The 17,008-nt window shown below is 52.5% G+C and overlaps 1 protein-coding gene across 1 annotated transcript in view; it reads right to left on the minus strand.

Annotated features, from left to right (window-relative positions):
* ncanb (neurocan b) overlaps nt 1–17,008 on the minus strand; it is a 237,038-nt gene that overhangs the window by 12,739 nt on the left and 207,291 nt on the right. The window contains exons 8-11 of the mRNA XM_070861067.1: nt 15,172–15,330; nt 11,686–11,768; nt 1,095–1,239; nt 388–570 (exon numbers count right to left, since the gene is read on the minus strand). Coding sequence (XP_070717168.1) covers nt 388–570; nt 1,095–1,239; nt 11,686–11,768; nt 15,172–15,330 — 570 coding nt within the window. The remainder of the gene's footprint in view (nt 1–387; nt 571–1,094; nt 1,240–11,685; nt 11,769–15,171; nt 15,331–17,008) is intronic.

Genomic DNA, 17,008 nt, shown 5'->3' on the forward strand with positions numbered 1-17,008 from the left:
ATTGGGAGGAAGTCCTGCGAGATTTGCCGGCCAAACACAAGAAATAGGAGCAGGATTCGGCTATTCAGCCCCTCGAGCCTGCTCCGCCATTCAATACGATCATGGCTGATCCGATCCTGGACTCAGCTCCACTTCCCCGCCCGCTCCCCATAAATCTTCACTCCCTTATCGCTCAAACTATCTCTGTCTTCTGTTCCCCAAGGAGCACCGAACTTCCCTGAATCTCAGCGGATCTCTCTTAGACACACCATTCTATATTCTTTTGAAGTGGCCGCTTCTGTTCATCCCCTGTCCCCTCCCCCGGCCAGCTACACACGTCAGTATAACTCCGACTCCCCGAGCCACGACACGGGAAGGCCCGCCCAGTAAATGCTGTTCAACACTCACGGTTGAGACAGAGTATTTTAGGCTTGTCCCACTTTCCGTTGCTGTGGCACTTGATGGTGGGGATGTGGCGCTGGATGAAACCGTCCTCACACTGGTACCTGACCAGCGAGTGGATCTCGTAGCGAGCCTTCTTCCTGCCGATTACCATGGCATGTTCCATCACCGGAGGAGGACCACAGAGCACTGACGGGGAAAGGAGAGAGTTAGTTACCATTGGGAGTTTTTTTGTTTGTTTTGCGATGGAACCTCATTAATCCCCCAAACTGGTTGATATTTGAGGTGAATTATCATCCAAAGTGTTCCAATGCTATGCTGGAATCTTATTGCATCTTATTCAGAGAATAGATTTATAGAATCAGTTCAGAAAGTGGCCATTGGGCCCCTTGTGCCTGTGCTGGCTCTGGTAAAGAGCTGCCCAATCAGTCCCACTCCCTGTTCTTTCCCCACAGCCCCGGCACATTTCTCCTGTCCCAGTATTTACCCAATTCCCAGTTTGAAAGTCACTATTGAATCTGCTCCCACTGCCCTTTCAAGCAGAGCGTTCCCGATCACAACAACTCGCTGCGTAAACACATTCTCCCCATCTCCCCGTCTGGTTCCATCGCCGATTATCGTCAATCTGTGTCCCTCTGGTTACCCGCCCTCCTGCCATTGAGACAGTTCCTCTTTACTTATTCTAAGACACAAGATGCGTTCCATTCCTGTACCTGTGCCCTTTTTGCAGATGTAGGGCAGGTTGTAGTTACACGGCACGTCATTCCACTTCCCGTTCTCGTGTTTAATTGTGACCACACAGTCCTCCCCTCCCGCGAAGAAACTGTCCGGTTGGTTTTCCCGCCAGTTTTCGTATTGCTTGGCGAGAAGGGGGAAAAAAAAGAAATGAAAGTTTTCACTTCCGGAACGCATCACTTCCAAATGCACCCGATCGCTCTCCCCCCTCGGGATATCGTGGGATACGGGGATCGGGCGGGAAAGTGGAGTTTAAGTCGAAAATCAGCCGTGATCTTATTGAATGGTGGGGCAGGCTCAAGGGGCTGAATGGCCGACTCCTGCTCCTAGTTCTTGTGTTCTTATGGTTTTATAACCTTTAAAATTAGAGCCAGGCCATTCAGGGTGATGTCAGGAAGCACTTCTTCACACAAAGGGCCGTGGGAATCGGGGCCGGGGAGGTTTAATTGAAAATTTCAAACCTGGGATAGATGGATTTTTGTTAAGGCAAGCATATAAAGTGTTACAGAAGCAAGGCAGGTCAATGGAGTTAAAATACAGATCAGCCGTGATCTAACTGAATGACGTTCAGGCTCGAGGGGCTGAATGGCCTCCTCCTGTTCCTATGTAACAGGCTCGAGGGGCTGAATGGCCTCCTCCTGTTCCTGTGTAACAGGCTCGAGGGGCTGAATGGCCTCCTCCTGTTCCTATGTAACAGGCTCGAGGGGATGAATGGCCTCCTCCTGTTCCTATGTAACAGGCTCGAGGGGTTGAATGGGTCTCCTGTTAGAAACATAGAAACATAGAAAATAGGTGCAGGAGCAGGCCATTCAGCCCTTCTAGCCTGCACCGCCATTCAATGAGTTCATGGCTGAACATGAAACTTCAGTACCCCCTTCCTGCTTTCTCGCCATAACCCTTGATCCCCCGAGTAGTAAGGACTTCATCTAACTCCCTTTTGAATATATTTAGTGAATTGGCCTCAACTACTTTCTGTGGTAGAGAATTCCACAGGTTCACCACTCTCTGGGTGAAGAAGTTTCTCCTCATCTCGGTCCTAAATGGCTTACCCCTTATCCTCAGACTGTGACCCCTGGTTCTGGACTTCCCCAACATTGGGAACATTCTTTCTGCATCTAACCTGTCTAAACCCGTCAGAATTTTAAACGTTTCTATGAGGTCCCCTCTCATTCTTCTGAACTCCAGTGAATACAAGCCCAATTGATCCAATCTTTCTTGATAGGTCAGTCCCGCCATCCCGGGAATCAGTCTGGTGAACCTTCGCTGCACTCCCTCAATAGCAAGAATGTCCTTCCTCAAGTTAGGAGACCAAAACTGTACACAATACTCCAGGTGTGGCCTCACCAAGGCCCTGTACAACTGTAGCAACACCTCCCTGCCCCTGTATTCAAATCCCCTCGCTATGAAGGCCAACATGCCATTTGCTTTCTTAACCGCCTGCTGTACCTGCATGCCAACCTTCAATGACTGATGTACCATGACACCCAGGTCTCGTTGCACCTTCCCTTTTCCTAATCTGTCACCATTCAGATAATAGTCTGTCTCTCTGTTTTTACCACCAAAGTGGATAACCTCACATTTATCCACATTATACTTCATCTGCCATGCATTTGCCCACTCACCTAACCTATCCAAGTCACTCTGCAGCCTAATAGCATCCTCCTCGCAGCTCACACTGCCACCCAACTTAGTATCATCCGCAAATTTGGAGATACTGCATTTAATCCCCTCGTCTAAATCATTAATGTACAATGTAAACAGCTGGGGCCCCAGCACAGAACCTTGCGGCACTCCACTAGTCACTGCCTGCCATTCTGAAAAGTACCCGTTTACTCCTACTCTTTGCTTCCTGTCTGACAACCAGTTCTCAATCCACGTCAGCACACTACCCCCAATCCCATGTGCTTTAACTTTGCACATTAATCTCTTGTGTGGGACCTTGTCGAAAGCCTTCTGAAAGTCCAAATATACCACATCAACTGGTTCTCCTTTGTCCACTTTACTGGAAACATCCTCAAAAAATTCCAGAAGATTTGTCAAGCATGATTTCCCTTTCACAAATCCATGCTGACTTGGACCTATCATGTCACCATTTTCCAGATGCACTGCTATGACATCCTTAATAATTGATTCCATCATTTTACCCACTACTGAGGTCAGGCTGACCGGTCTATAATTCCCTGTTTTCTCTCTCCCTCCTTTTTTAAAAAGTGGGGTTACATTGGCTACCCTCCACTCCATAGGAACTGATCCAGAGTCAATGGAATGTTGGAAAATGACTGTCAATGCATCCGCTATTTCCAAGGCCACCTCCTTAAGTACTCTAGGATGCAGGCCATCAGGCCCTGGGGATTTATCGGCCTTCAATCCCATCAATTTCCCCAACACAATTTCCCGACTAATAAAGATTTCCCTCAGTTCCTCTTCCTTACTAGACCCTCTGACCCCTTTTATATCCGGAAGGTTGTTTGTATCCTCCTTAGTGAATACCGAACCAAAGTACTTGTTCAATTGATCCGCCATTTCTTTGTTCCCCGTTATGACTTCCCCTGATTCTGACTGCAGGGGACCTACGTTTGTCTTCACCAACCTTTTTCTCTTTACATACCTATAGAAACTTTTGCAATCCGCCTTAATGTTCCCTGCAAGCTTCTTCTCGTACTCCATTTTCCCTGTCCTAATCAAACCCTTTGTCCTCCTCTGCTGAGTTCTAAATTTCTCCCAGTCCCCAGGTTCGCTGCTATTTCTGGCCAATTTGTATGCCACTTCCTTGGCTTTAATACTATCCCTGATTTCCCTAGATAGCCACGGTTGAGCCACCTTCCCCTTTTTATTTTTACGCCAGACAGGAATGTACAATTGTTGTACTTCATCCATGCGGTCTCTAAATGTCTGCCATTGCCCATCCACAGTCAACCCCCTAAGTATCATTCGCCAATCTATCCTAGCCAATTCACGCCTCATACCTTCAAAGTTACCCTTCTTTAAGTTCTGGACCATGGTCTCTGAAATTACTGTTTCATTCTCCATCCTAATGCAGAATTCCACCATATTATGGTCACTCTTCCCCAAGGGGCCTCGCACAATGAGATTGCTAATTAATCCTCTCTCATTACACAACACCCAGTCTAAGATGGCCTCCCCCCTAGTTGGTTCCTCAACATATTGGTCTAGAAAACCATCCCTTATGCACTCCAGGAAATCCTCCTCCACCGTATTGCTTCCAGTTTGGCTAGCCCAATCTATGTGCATATTAAAGTCACCCATTATAACTGCTACACCTTTATTGCATGCACCCCTAATTTCCTGTTTGATGCCCTCCCCAACATCCCTACTACTGTTTGGAGGTCTGTACACAACTCCTACTAACGTTTTTTGCCCTTTGGTGTTCTGCAGCTCTACCCATATAGATTCCACATCATCCAAGCTAATGTCTTTCCTAACTATTGCATTAATCTCCTCTTTAACCAGCAATGCTACCCCACCTCCTTTTCCTTTTATTCTATCCTTCCTGAATGTTGAATACCCCTGAATGTTGAGTTCCCAGCCCTGATCATCCTGGAGCCACGTCTCCGTAATCCCAATCACATCATATTTGTTAACATCTATTTGCACAATTAATTCATCCACCTTATTGCGGATACTCCTTGCATTAAGACACAAAGCCTTCAGGCTTGTTTTATTAACACCCTTTGTCCTTTTAGAATTTTGCTGTACAGTGGCCCTTTTTGTTCTTTGCCTTGGGTTTCTCTGCCCTCCACTTTTCCTCATCTCCTTTCTGTCTTTTGCTTTTGGCTCCTTTTTGTTTCCCTCTGTCTCCCTGCATTGGTTCCCATCCCCCTGCCATATTAGTTTAAATCCTCCCCAACAGCACTAGCAAACACTCCCCCTAGGACATTGGTTCCAGTTCTGCCCAGGTGCAGACCGTCCGGTTTGTACTGGTCCCACCTCCCCCAGAACCGGTCCCAATGCCCCAGGAATTTGAATCCCTCCCTGCTGCACCACTGCTCAAGCCACGTATTCATCTGCGCTATCCTGCGATTCCTACTCTGACTATCACGTGGCACTGGTAGCAATCCCGAGATTACTACTTTTGAGGTCCTACTTTTTAATTTAGCTCCTAGCTCCTTAAATTCGTTTCGTAGGACCTCATCCCTTTTTTTGCCTATGTCGTTGGTACCAATGTGCACCACGACAACTGGCTGTTCTCCCTCCCATTTCAGAATGTCCTGCACCCGCTCCGAGACATCCTTGACCCTTGCACCAGGGAGGCAACATACCATCCTGGAGTCTCGGTTGCGGCCGCAGAAACGCCTATCTATTCCCCTCACAATTGAATCCCCTATCACTATCGCTCTCCCACTCTTTTTCTTGCCCTCCTGTGCAGCAGAGCCAGCCACGGTGCCATGAACTTGGCTGCTGCTGCCCTCCCCTGATGAGTCATTTCCCTCAACAGTACCCAAAGTGGTGTATCTGTTTTGCAGGGGGATGACCGCAGGGGACCCCTGCACTACCTTCCTTGCTCTACTCTTCCTGTTGGTCTTCCATTCCCTATCTGGCTGTGGACCCTTTCCCTGCGGTAAGACCAACTCACTACACGTGATACTCACGTCATTCTCAGCATCGTGGATGCTCCAGAGTGAATCCACCTTCAGCTCCAATTCCGTAACGCGGACCGTCAGGAGCTGGAGGCGGATACACTTCTCACACACGTAGTCGTCAGGGACACTGGAAGCGTCCCTGAGTTCCCACATGGTACAGGAGGAGCATAACACCCGACCGAGCTCTCCTGCCATGTCTTAACCCTTAGATACACTTAAACTGGTAATAACAATGTTAAAAGTTACTGACCAATATAAGAAGAAAAAGAAAAACTACTCACCAATCACCAGCCAATCACTTACCCCCTAGGCTGTGACGTCACCTTTGTTTTTTTGCCTTCTCCCTGTAGCTGCACCGGTACGCCTCTCGCCGACCCCGGACTCGCGCTGCTCCGAGCTCCCGCCTCCTCGACTGACTGCTCCGAGCTCCCGCTGGCCTTTATAGGCCTCTCGCCGACCCCGGACTCGCGCTGCTCCGAGCTCCCGCCTCCTCGACTGACTGCTCCGAGCTCCCGCTGGCCTTTATAGGCCTCTCGCCGACCCCGGACTCGCGCTGCTCCGAGCTCCCGCCTCCTCGACTGACTGCTCCGAGCTCCCGCTGGCCTTTATAGGCCTCTCGCCGACCCCGGACTCGCGCTGCTCCGAGCTCCCGCCTCCTCGACTGACTGCTCCGAGCTCCCGCTGGCCTTTATAGGCCTCTCGCTGACCCCGGACTCGCGCTGCTCCGAGCTCCCGCCTCCTCGACTGACTGCTCGACTCCCGCTGGCCTTTATAGGCCTCTCGCCGACCCCGGACTCGCGCTGCTCCGAGCTCCCGCCTCCTCGACTGACTGCTCGACTCCCGCTGGCCTTTATAGGCCTCTCGCCGACCCCGGACTCGCGCTGCTCCGAGCTCCCGCCTCCTCGACTGACTGCTCGACTCCCGCTGGCCTTTATAGGCCTCTCGCCGACCCCGGACTCGCGCTGCTCCGAGCTCCCGCCTCCTCGACTGACTGCTCCGAGCTCCCGCTGGCCTTTATAGGCCTCTCGCCGACCCCGGACTCACGCTGCTCCGAGCTCCCGCCTCCTCGACTGACTGCTCCGAGCTCCCGCTGGCCTTTATAGGCCTCTCGCCGACCCCGGACTCGCGCTGCTCCGAGCTCCCGCCTCCTCGACTGACTGCTCGACTCCCGCTGGCCTTTATAGGCCTCTCGCCGACCCCGGACTCGCGCTGCTCCGAGCTCCCGCCTCCTCGACTGACTGCTCGACTCCCGCTGGCCTTTATAGGCCTCTCGCCGACCCCGGACTCGCGCTGCTCCGAGCTCCCGCCTGTGTAACAGGCTCGAGGGGCTGAATGGCCTCCTCCTGTTCCTGTGTAACAGGCTCGAGGGGCTGAATGGGTCTCCTGTTCCTGTGTAACAGGCTCGAGGGGCTGAATGGCCTCCTCCTGTTCCTGTGTAACAGGCTCGAGGGGCTGAATGGCCTCCTCCTGTTCCTGTGTAACAGGCTCGAGGGGCTGAATGGCCTTCTCCTGTTCCTGTGTAACAGGCTCGAGGGGTTGAATGGCCTCCTCCTGTTCCTGTGTAACAGGCTCGAGGGGCTGAATGGCCTCCTCCTGTTCCTATCTTGCTTCCTGTGACAGGATTGGGCTCAACTGGGATGTGTTCTGTGGGTCGAGATGTATTTTTTAAATTCTCGGGATGTGGGCTTCGCTGGCAAGGCCGGCATTTATTGCCCATCCCTAATTGTCCTTTGAGAAGGTGGTGGTGAGCCGCCTTCTTGAACCGCTGCAGTCCGTGTGGTGAAGGTGCTCCCACAGTGCTGTTAGGGAGGGAGTTCCAGGATTGTGACCCAGCGACGATGAAGGAACGGCCGATATATTTCCAAGTCAGGATGGTGTGTGACTGGGAGGGGAACGTGGAGGTGGTGGTGTTCCCATGGGCCTGCTGCCCTTGTCCTTCTAGGCGGGTTTGGGAGGTGCTGCCGAAGAAGCCTTGGCGAGTTGCTGCAGTGCATCTTGTAGATGGTGCACACTGCAGCCAGGGGTCGCCGGTGGTGGAGGGAGTGAGTGTTGAAGGTGGTGGATGGGGAGGGATAGTAATCAAACCCCATGCACCTATGAAGAGGGAGAGATTGGAGGTTCCTAGAGCATGTGGAACTCCCTTCCAAAATTATCGGAACCTTCGAGGGACGAGGGAGGAAAATCTGGAGGAGGTGAAATTGCAGGTTCCTGTCAGGTGACATCCCGCCCCCGAGCTCCAGGTCGCACCCAGCGAGGAAGCAGGGAGGAGCACATGGTGTATTTGGAATTTAGGAGAGGGGAGTTGAAAGGGACATTGAGTATAATTGAAGCAGTAACATAGCGCGAGGCAAGGAAGCTTGTAAAAATAACAAGCTCTGTTTTGGTGTCTGGTCCAAGAGTGTGAGATGAGATAACAATTGTGCGAGCTTCCTTTACAGTTTAAAGCTATGTGTTTCTTATCAAAAAACAAAACAAAGAGCAACAAGCCATGAGGTCCAACAGTCTCGTGAAGCATCAGATACCTTCCAGCTCCATCCAATCTAGTCCTGTCATCAGAGCCATCAGTACGGTGAAAATCCATTCAACATATCGGCAGAAAATATCCGCGGGAGCTCGGCTTATCTCAGCTGTTAACCGTTTCAAAACCTTTCTACTTGCATTGTGACTTTTTGCACACCCAGGGTTTCTGAGACCCATAAAACAGCCAGTGGCTCCTGGTTTACTCACACTGACCAGTCACTCTCTGTGCCTGAGAGTGGCCAGTGGCTCCTGGTTTACTCACACTGACCATTCACTCTCTGTGCCTGAGAGTGGCCAGTGGCTCCTGGTTTACTCACACTGACCAGTCACTCTCTGTGCCTGAGAGTGGCCAGTGGCTCCTGGTTTACTCACACTGACCATTCACTCTCTGTGCCTGAGAGTGGCCAGTGGCTCCTGGTTTACTCACACTGACCATTCACTCTCTGTGCCTGAGAGTGGCCAGTAGCTCCTGGTTTACTCACACTGACCATTCACTCTCTGTGCCTGAGAGTGGCCAGTGGCTCCTGGTTTACTCACACTGACCATTCACTCTCTGTGCCTGAGAGTGGCCAGTGGCTCCTGGTTTACCCACACTGACCATTCACTCTCTGTGCCTGAGAGTGGCCAGTGGCTCCTGGTTTACTCACACTGACCGGTCAATTTCTTTGCCTGAGAGTGGCCAGTGGCTCCTGGTTTACTCACACTGACCGGTCACTCTCTCTGTGCCTGAGAGTGGCCAGTGGCTCCTGGTTTACTCACACTGACCAGTCACTCTCTGTGCCTGAGAGTGGCCAGTGGCTCCTGGTTTACTCACACTGACCGGTCACTCTCTGTGCCTGAGAGTGGCCAGTGGCTCCTGGTTTACCCACACTGACCGGTCACTCTCTGTGCCTGAGAGTGGCCAGTGGCTCCTGGTTTACCCACACTGACCGGTCACTCTCTGTGCCTGAGAGTGGCCAGTGGCTCATGGTTTACTCACACTGACCGGTCACTCTCTGTGCCTGAGTGTGGCCAGTGGCTCCTGGTTTACCCACACTGACCGGTCACTCTCTGTGCCTGAGAGTGGCCAGTGGCTCCTGGTTTACTCACACTGACCGGTCACTCTCTGTGCCTGAGAGTGACCAGTGGCTCCTGGTTTATCCATGCTGACCGGTCACTCTCTGTGCCTGAGAGTGGCCAGTGACTCCTGGTTTACCCATGCTGACCGGTCACTCTCTGTGCCTGAGAGTGGCCAGTGGCTCCTGGTTTACCCATGCTGACCGGTCACTCTCTGTGCCTGAGAGTGGCCAGTGGCTCCTGGTTTACCCATGCTGACTGGTCACTCTCTGTGCCTGAGAGTGGCCAGTGGCTTCTGGTTTACTCACACTGACCGGTCACTCTCTGTGCCTGAGAGTGGCCAGTGGCTCTTGGTTTACTCACACTGACCGGTCACTCTCTGTGCCTGAGAGTGGCCAGTGGCTCCTGGTTTACTCACACTGACCGGTCACTCTCTGTGCCTGAGAGTGGCCAGTGGCTCTTGGTTTACTCACACTGACCGGTCACTCTCTGTGCCTGAGTGTGTCCAGTCGCTCCTGGTTTACTCACACTGACCGGTCACTCTCTGTGCCTGAGAGTGGATGCAGGTGTCTACGGTTATGCTTGTCAGAACTCAGAGCTCTGTACTTTGTTCCAAGACAGGAAATGAATACCAGAGTGTGCAGCACCAGAAACAAGCGAAGGAAACACGTCCATACGTGTAGTGTGTGTTCGTGTGTATGTGCACATGTGTTTGTGTGTGCATGCATGCTTGTGTGTGCGTGCGTGCATGTGTGTTCATGCGTGTGCATGCAAGTTTGTGTGCGTGTGTGTGTGTTCATGTGTATTTGTGTATGTGTGTCCATGTGTGTGTGTGCATGTCTGTTCGTATGTGTGTGTGTGCATGCATGCGTGTCCGTGTGTGCCTGTATGTGTGTTTGTGTGTACGTGTGCACATCACCACGAGTGTCTGTGCATGCAAGCGTGTCTATCAGAGCTGCAGGGAGGAGGGGAACTGGCTCGTGCTGTGGGTTTGATACAAGCCTTTCACCGTTGGGACCTGGCTCCGAATCTCGTGCAGTTTGATGAGTTTGGGCAGCCTGGAGCCAGCTTCCAGTCGGCACTGCTCCTCAGCATAAAACTCCCCTAATTTGGCCTCAAGTGGCAGTCTCACTCCGAGCAGCCACAGGAGTGCAAAATAAGTGTTGCCGGAGGAGTTGTTATCCTGAGGTTGGGATTTATTGGGGCGGATTAGAGGGAACTTTAACCCATGTTGTACCTGCCCTGCGAGTGTTAGATGATGGCAATGGATGCTCGAAATCAAGAGTGTTCCCTCACCTGAACAAGGACAACAAACCAAACATTTTCTGAGGTGGTCAAGGGGCACTTCAGTGCCACAGACTTTGAGTAAAGAAGACTGAAGAATAAAGAAAGAATTTACATTTATATAGCATCTTACAGACCTCGAATGCCGTTCACTCTATGACCTTTCCAGGCCGATTATTCCAATAGGGGCATCACTCCTTGAGTATTACTCCTATCTGTTTTAACCTGTGGACGTCACAAAGCACTTAAAAAAAAATTAAACACTTTTGAAGTGTAGTTACTGTTGTAATGTGGGAAACGCAGCAGCCAACTTTTTGCATAGCAAGCTCCCACAAACAGCAATGAGATAATGACGGGATAATCTGTTTTTAGGTGTTGGTGGAGGGATAACTGTTGGCCAGGACACCGGGGAGAACTCAGCTGCGGTTTTACCTCCACCTGAGAGAGCAGACAGGGCCTCGGTATCATGCCTCATCCGAAAGACAGCACCTCCGACAGTGCGGCACTCCCTCAGTACTGTCCCTCCGACAGTGCGGGGCTCCCTCAGTACTGCCCCTCTGACAGTGCAGCACTCCCTCAGTACTGCACCTCCGACAGTGCGGGGCTCCCTTAGTACTGCCCCTCCGACAGTGCAGCACTTCCTCAGTACTGCCCCTCTGACAGTGCAGCACTCCCTCAGTACTGCCCCTCCGACAGTGTGGGGCTCCCTCAGTACTGCCCCTCTGACAGTGCAGCACTCACTCAGTACTGCCCCTCTGACAGTGCGGCACTCCGTCAGTACTGCACCTCTGACAGTGCGGCGCTCCCTCAGTACTGCACTGGGAGTGTCATCCGAAACTTTATGCTCACAACTCTGGAGTGGGGCTTGAACCTATGACCCCAAGACTCAGAAGCGAGGGGTGCTGACCCCACTGAGCTACGGCTGACACGAGAGGAGTGAGTCGGACTGACTGAATGGCTTTCCTAGTATTGGAATTTTTCTCAGGTGCATACACGAATAAAACTGTGCAACTCAAATTCTCAAATTGCTGCTTTTATCCTTTGTTACCGTGGCAACAATCGAGGCCCTGATTATAGAGTGGCTCCTACAGGCCTGATCAAAACATACCAAAGGAGTGCTGTCGGTCCACTGGAAGTCCTCTTCAATTGTCCTGTCGTTCAGACCGATCCAAGCATACTCCCGACCCAGACCTACACACGGGACAGACATAAAACGTCAGGAGACTGAGGGCTCGATTTTCAGCTTTGCTCATTTCGGGGCGATAATGGCAGCGGGGCAATCCTGCTCCCATCAAGAACAGTTTGTGCCTCAGTCAGTAACATTGGGCAGCGGCCCGCGAGTGTGGGGCAGGATCAGGGCCCCGAGTGTGGGGCAGGGGCGGGGCCCCGAGTGTGGGGTAGCGGTCCCCGAGTGTGGGGCAGGAGCAGGGCCCCGAGTGTAGGGCAGGAGCGGGGCCCCGAATGTGGGGCATGGGCGGGGCCCCGAGTGTGGGGTAGGAGCAGGGCCCCGAGTGTAGGGTAGCGGTCCCCAAGTGTGGGGCAGGGGCGGGACCCTGGGGCAGGGGCGGGCCCCGAGTGTGGGGCAGGGGCGGGGCCCCGAGTGTGGGGCAGGAGCAGGGCCCCGAGTGTGGGGCAGGGGCAGGGCTCTGAGTGTGGGGCAGGAGCGGGGCTCCGAGTGTGGGGCAGGAGCGGGGCTCTGAGTGTGGGGCAGGAGCGGGGCTCCGAGTGTGGGGCAGGAGCAGGGCCCCGAGTGTGGGGCAGGGGCGGGGCTCTGAGTGTGGGGCAGGAGCGGGGCTCCGAGTGTGGGGCAGGAGCGGGGCTCTGAGTGTGGGGCAGGGGCGGGGCTCTGAGTGTGGGGCAGGAGCGGGGCCCCGAGTGTGGGGCAGGGGCGGGGCCCCGAGTGTGGGGCAGGGGCGGGGCTCCGAGTGTGGGGCAGGGGCGGGGCCCTGAGTGTGGGCGGGGCCCTGAGTATGGGCGGGGCACTACGGGAGGCGTTGTGTGTGTATCTCTCTCAGGGCGCTAGGCCGGCTGAGCAAGGGTCAATCCTGAGCTAAACAGCCGGCCCGGGAGCGCTCCGAGAGTGGTCTGTGGGGTGAGAAAACAACCCACCAGAAACATTCCCAATACACAGCCCATGCCACCACAACATACATCGCCAACAAATAAAATACAAACCAACCTCGCTTGCCCGAGGTGGGCATTCCTTCCCTCTCTGTGGCCGCGACAGCTCGAGCCGCCCGCTTTCCCAGGTGGTCCCAGCAGGGGGCACACCGCGGGGCGTACGGATCGGGCAGGAGGTACGAATCGAGCCGGAGTCCCGCCCAGGGGGCGTTACACACCGGCTCACCTCCCCCGGGCGGTAATGCTCCGTGTCCCGCCGATACCGGCCCCGAACGTCCCGGCGGGGAGCTGGGAGCTGGCCGCCCACCCTCCATTGCTGCCCCTCCCGGGGCACTAACAGGGGCAGCAATGAGCGGAAAGACCAGCCCTGAGGATTTCATTCTGGTTCATTTTGTTGTAAAATGAATATTCTCCGTAGCAAGTAACCTGCTCCGAGTCTCTGCCAATTCTTTTCTATTCCCTGCCTTCTCACGATGTTGAGTCTCTTGTTGACTTCACTCTGTCTCCTGCTGCTTTCCCCCTCGAGGCTGACAAAGTTGTCGATTCCTCGCCCCCCTCAACTTACCCAGCCTCCGACAATCTACAGCCTTTAAAACCCAAGGGTGCTGCCATTGAAGACTGAGATGAGGAGGAATTTCTTCCCTCAGAGGGAGGTGAATCTTTGGAATTCTCGGCCCCAGAGGGCTGTGGAGGCTCAGTCTCTGAGTATATTCAAGGCTGAGATCGAGAGATATTTGGACTCTGGGGGAATCGAGGGACACGGAGATCAGGCGGAAAGTGGAGGTGAGGTCGAAGATCAGCCATGATCTCATTGATTGGCGGAGCAGGCTCGAGGAGCCGAATGGCCGACTCCTGCTCCTAATTCTTATGTTCTTATAAGCTTGGAGTCACCAATTCACATAGCTGGCAAGTAGGGGAGACAAGCAGAATTTTTCTTTTTACGCAGTGATTGTTGTGAGTTGTTGGGATTAATTGAATGGCTCTGTCGGAGAGCCAGCACAGACATGATGGGCTGGATGGCAATCCTTCTGTGCTGTATCATTCCGTGATTCAAAACCCAACTTTCTTTTCTCTTATTGTCTTCTCTCTTACACTGTTAACCCTTTGTGTTCTCTTGCACTGTGAGCCTCGGGCCTACAGCTGGGCTTCTCAAAACATTAAACAACTCCTTTTGATACCAGTCGATAGGTGGTAACAGCTTTGAGCAATTTACACAAGAACATAAACGCACAAGAATTAGGAGCAGGAGTCGGCCCTACGGCCCCTCGAGCCTGCTCCGCCATTCAATAAGATCACGGCTGATCTTCGACCTCAACTTCACTTTCCTGCCCGATCCCCATATCCCTCGATTCCCCGAGAGTCCAAATATCTATCGATCTCAGCCTTGAATATACTCAGAGACTGAGCCTCCACAGCCCTCTGGGGCAGAGAATTCCAAAGATTCACCACCCTCTGAGTGAAGAAATTCCTCCTCATCTCAGTCCTAAATGGCCGACCCCTTACCCTGAGACTGTGATCCCTGGTTCTTGACTCCCCAGCCCGGGGGAAACATCCTCCCTGCATCTACCCGCTGAATCCCTCTCGGAATCTGACACGATTCAATGAGAATCGCCTCTCGTTCTTCTAAACTCCACAGAGTATCGGCCCATTCTACACAATCTCTCCTCACAGGCCAACCCTCCCATTCCAGGAATTAGTCTGGTGAACCTTCGTTGCACTGCCACCAAGCAAGTATATCCTTCCTTAGATAAGGAGACCCAAACTGTGCACAGTACTCCAGGTGTGGTCTCACCAGGGCCCTGTACAATTGTAGCAAGACTTCCTTACTGTTGTACTCCAACCCCCTGCAATAAAGGCCACCGTGCCATTTGCCTCCCTTATTGCTTGCTGTACCTGCATGCTCGCTTTCTGTGTTTCTTGCACAAGGGACACCCAAATCTCCCTGAACACCAACATTTAAATGTTTCTCCCCATTTTTCTAATTTGTGTCTCCTTATGCTTGGTTTCCTCCTCACCCTCTATGGTGAATCCCATGCCCTCTGCTCGTGTGTTGCGTTTCGTTGCCACGTCTGATCTTGTCTTCACCCCAGGCTCTCTCACACACGATCTTCAGCAGAGCTCAATGGATAGTAGGGTTGCCAACTCTGCTTGGACGTAGTCCTGGAGAGTTCATCACGGGACCTCCCACCTTCGACCGCCCTCCACAAACCCCCCAACCCGCCGTGCCAAACAGCCATTTTCTTAATCCTTCTCCAATATTTTTCTAACTAATGAAAAATACACACTTTCTTAATTTCCCCTATGATTTCTCTCCCGGATTTGCTGGCAGCAGTGTTAATCATTAATTCCTGGAGAATCCAGGGTAGTCTGGAGGGTTGGCAACCTCTATACCCAATGTAGTACTGCCAACAGATGGCCAACCATAATGACCACACCGGCCGAACATGTAACACATGCACTTAGGAAGTCTCACTGTTCAAGAACTCCTTCTCCTCAGCTGAGTGAATGCTGGCCAGGTGAGCCCCGTGCCCCCGGCAATCCTTCTCCGCATTCTCCCACAAGCGTCTGTGGGAAAAGTACCGATAGCAGTGGCCCAGGAACTTCTGCCAGTTGTGGTCACATCCTTCCGTATCTAGGTGACAAAGGAAGAGTTGAAAATCACTACCAGTAAATTTGTGGTGTTGCAGTTGATGAGCAGAAGGTTTTGGTCAGGAACAAGATGGCGGCGGAGTTGGAAGAGAGCCCTCAGCAATTTTCTGTGCAGAGCCACCTGGTGGCCAGAGCCCGGAACTGCGCCGTGACCACTGACACATGGGAAATGTTGACATAGAAAATTACAATGGTAAATGTTGACCGGAAAAAGGGATCAAAAGTTCTGATAACATCCTGGGTGCGACTTGGTTAAAGACTCAACGTAATAAAAAGGAACTTCACAGATGGGCACAATGAAACGGACGGCAATTCGGGAAGGGAAAGATTAGGAGAGGTGGTGGAAAGCGTGGTTGGGAAGGATTTTGAAGATGGAGAGAACAGGGGAGAGGCTCAGATGATGGTGTGAAGAGTGAACACTGGGAAAGGGCTGGAGAAGATGGTTCTTCATTAATTCTCTGCCCCTACGTGTATTGATGCATCGAGTTGTTTGAGGAACACAGTACATAAAACATCCCAGGACATAATTAGCTGAGTCAGCCTCCGTTTGATTGGGACAGAAACAAACAAAAAATTGATACCCAAGTCTTTAACTTTTGTACAGTGAATATTTACTGAAACACTGTGGACGTCACGCATTCTGTTTGTGTGACTCTGCTATAAACCGGCTGACCTTTAAAGCAATGAAGAGCGTTCCATCGTAATAGGGTGTAAGACAAGTCTACCACTTTCAGCTTGTTGAGAGGAAGCTATTAGCATTTTCCTTCTGTAATGTGCGGGCTTGGCGGTTTCCAGTGCTGGCCCAGTTAATCGACAGGATTCCCCGGGGTAATACTTTCTGAGGCAGAAGTAATGTACTGCATGGGCAATCCAATCGGTCCAGTGATCCCTCAGGAAATCCATCCCGAGTGATTATACACTCAATCCAGGAACTTCTTCCCATGTTCCCTGATTTGGCGGCTTCCCTCCCTACACTCCTGTTTTTTAAAATTCATTTTCAGGATGTGGGCATTGCTGGAAAGCCAGCGTTTAAAAAGAAAACAAGACTTGTATTTTTATAGCGCCTTTCACAACCAGCAGATGTCTCAAAGCGCTTTGCAGCCAGTGACGTACTGTAGGAGTGTGGTCACTGTTGTGATTTGGGGAATGTCCTTGTTGCGCTGAGAAGGTGGGCCAGCTTGGAGAAGCGCTGGTAGAAGTTTGGTTCAACTGAGTGCCAGGCGAGGCCCACTGCAGTTAAGATTCAGCCATGCTGGTGTGCGCCAGGAGTCACATGTCGGCCAGACCGGGTTGGCGCGACAGATTTCCTTCTCCAAAGGATGTGAATGAACCATTTGGGACTTTACATCAGTTGCCCGTCTTCAAAATAGTGTCAGGGATCTTTTTCGTACACCTCCGATAGTGCAAAGTTCCCTCAGTACTGCCCCTCCGACAGTGCGGCACTCCCTCAGTACTGCCCCTCCGACAGTGCGGCACTCCCTCAGTACTGCCCCTCCGACAGTGCGCCGCTCCCTCAGTACTGCCCCTCCGACAGTGCGGCGCTCCCTCAGTACTGCCCCTCCGACAGTGCGGCACTCCCTCAGTACTGCCCCTCCGACAGTGCGGCACTCCCTCAGTACTGCCCCTCCGACAGTGCGCCGCTCCCTCAGTACTGCCCCTCC

This window comes from Pristiophorus japonicus, chromosome 18, assembly GCF_044704955.1.
Source record: "Pristiophorus japonicus isolate sPriJap1 chromosome 18, sPriJap1.hap1, whole genome shotgun sequence".
Classification (NCBI taxonomy): domain Eukaryota; kingdom Metazoa; phylum Chordata; class Chondrichthyes; family Pristiophoridae; genus Pristiophorus; species Pristiophorus japonicus.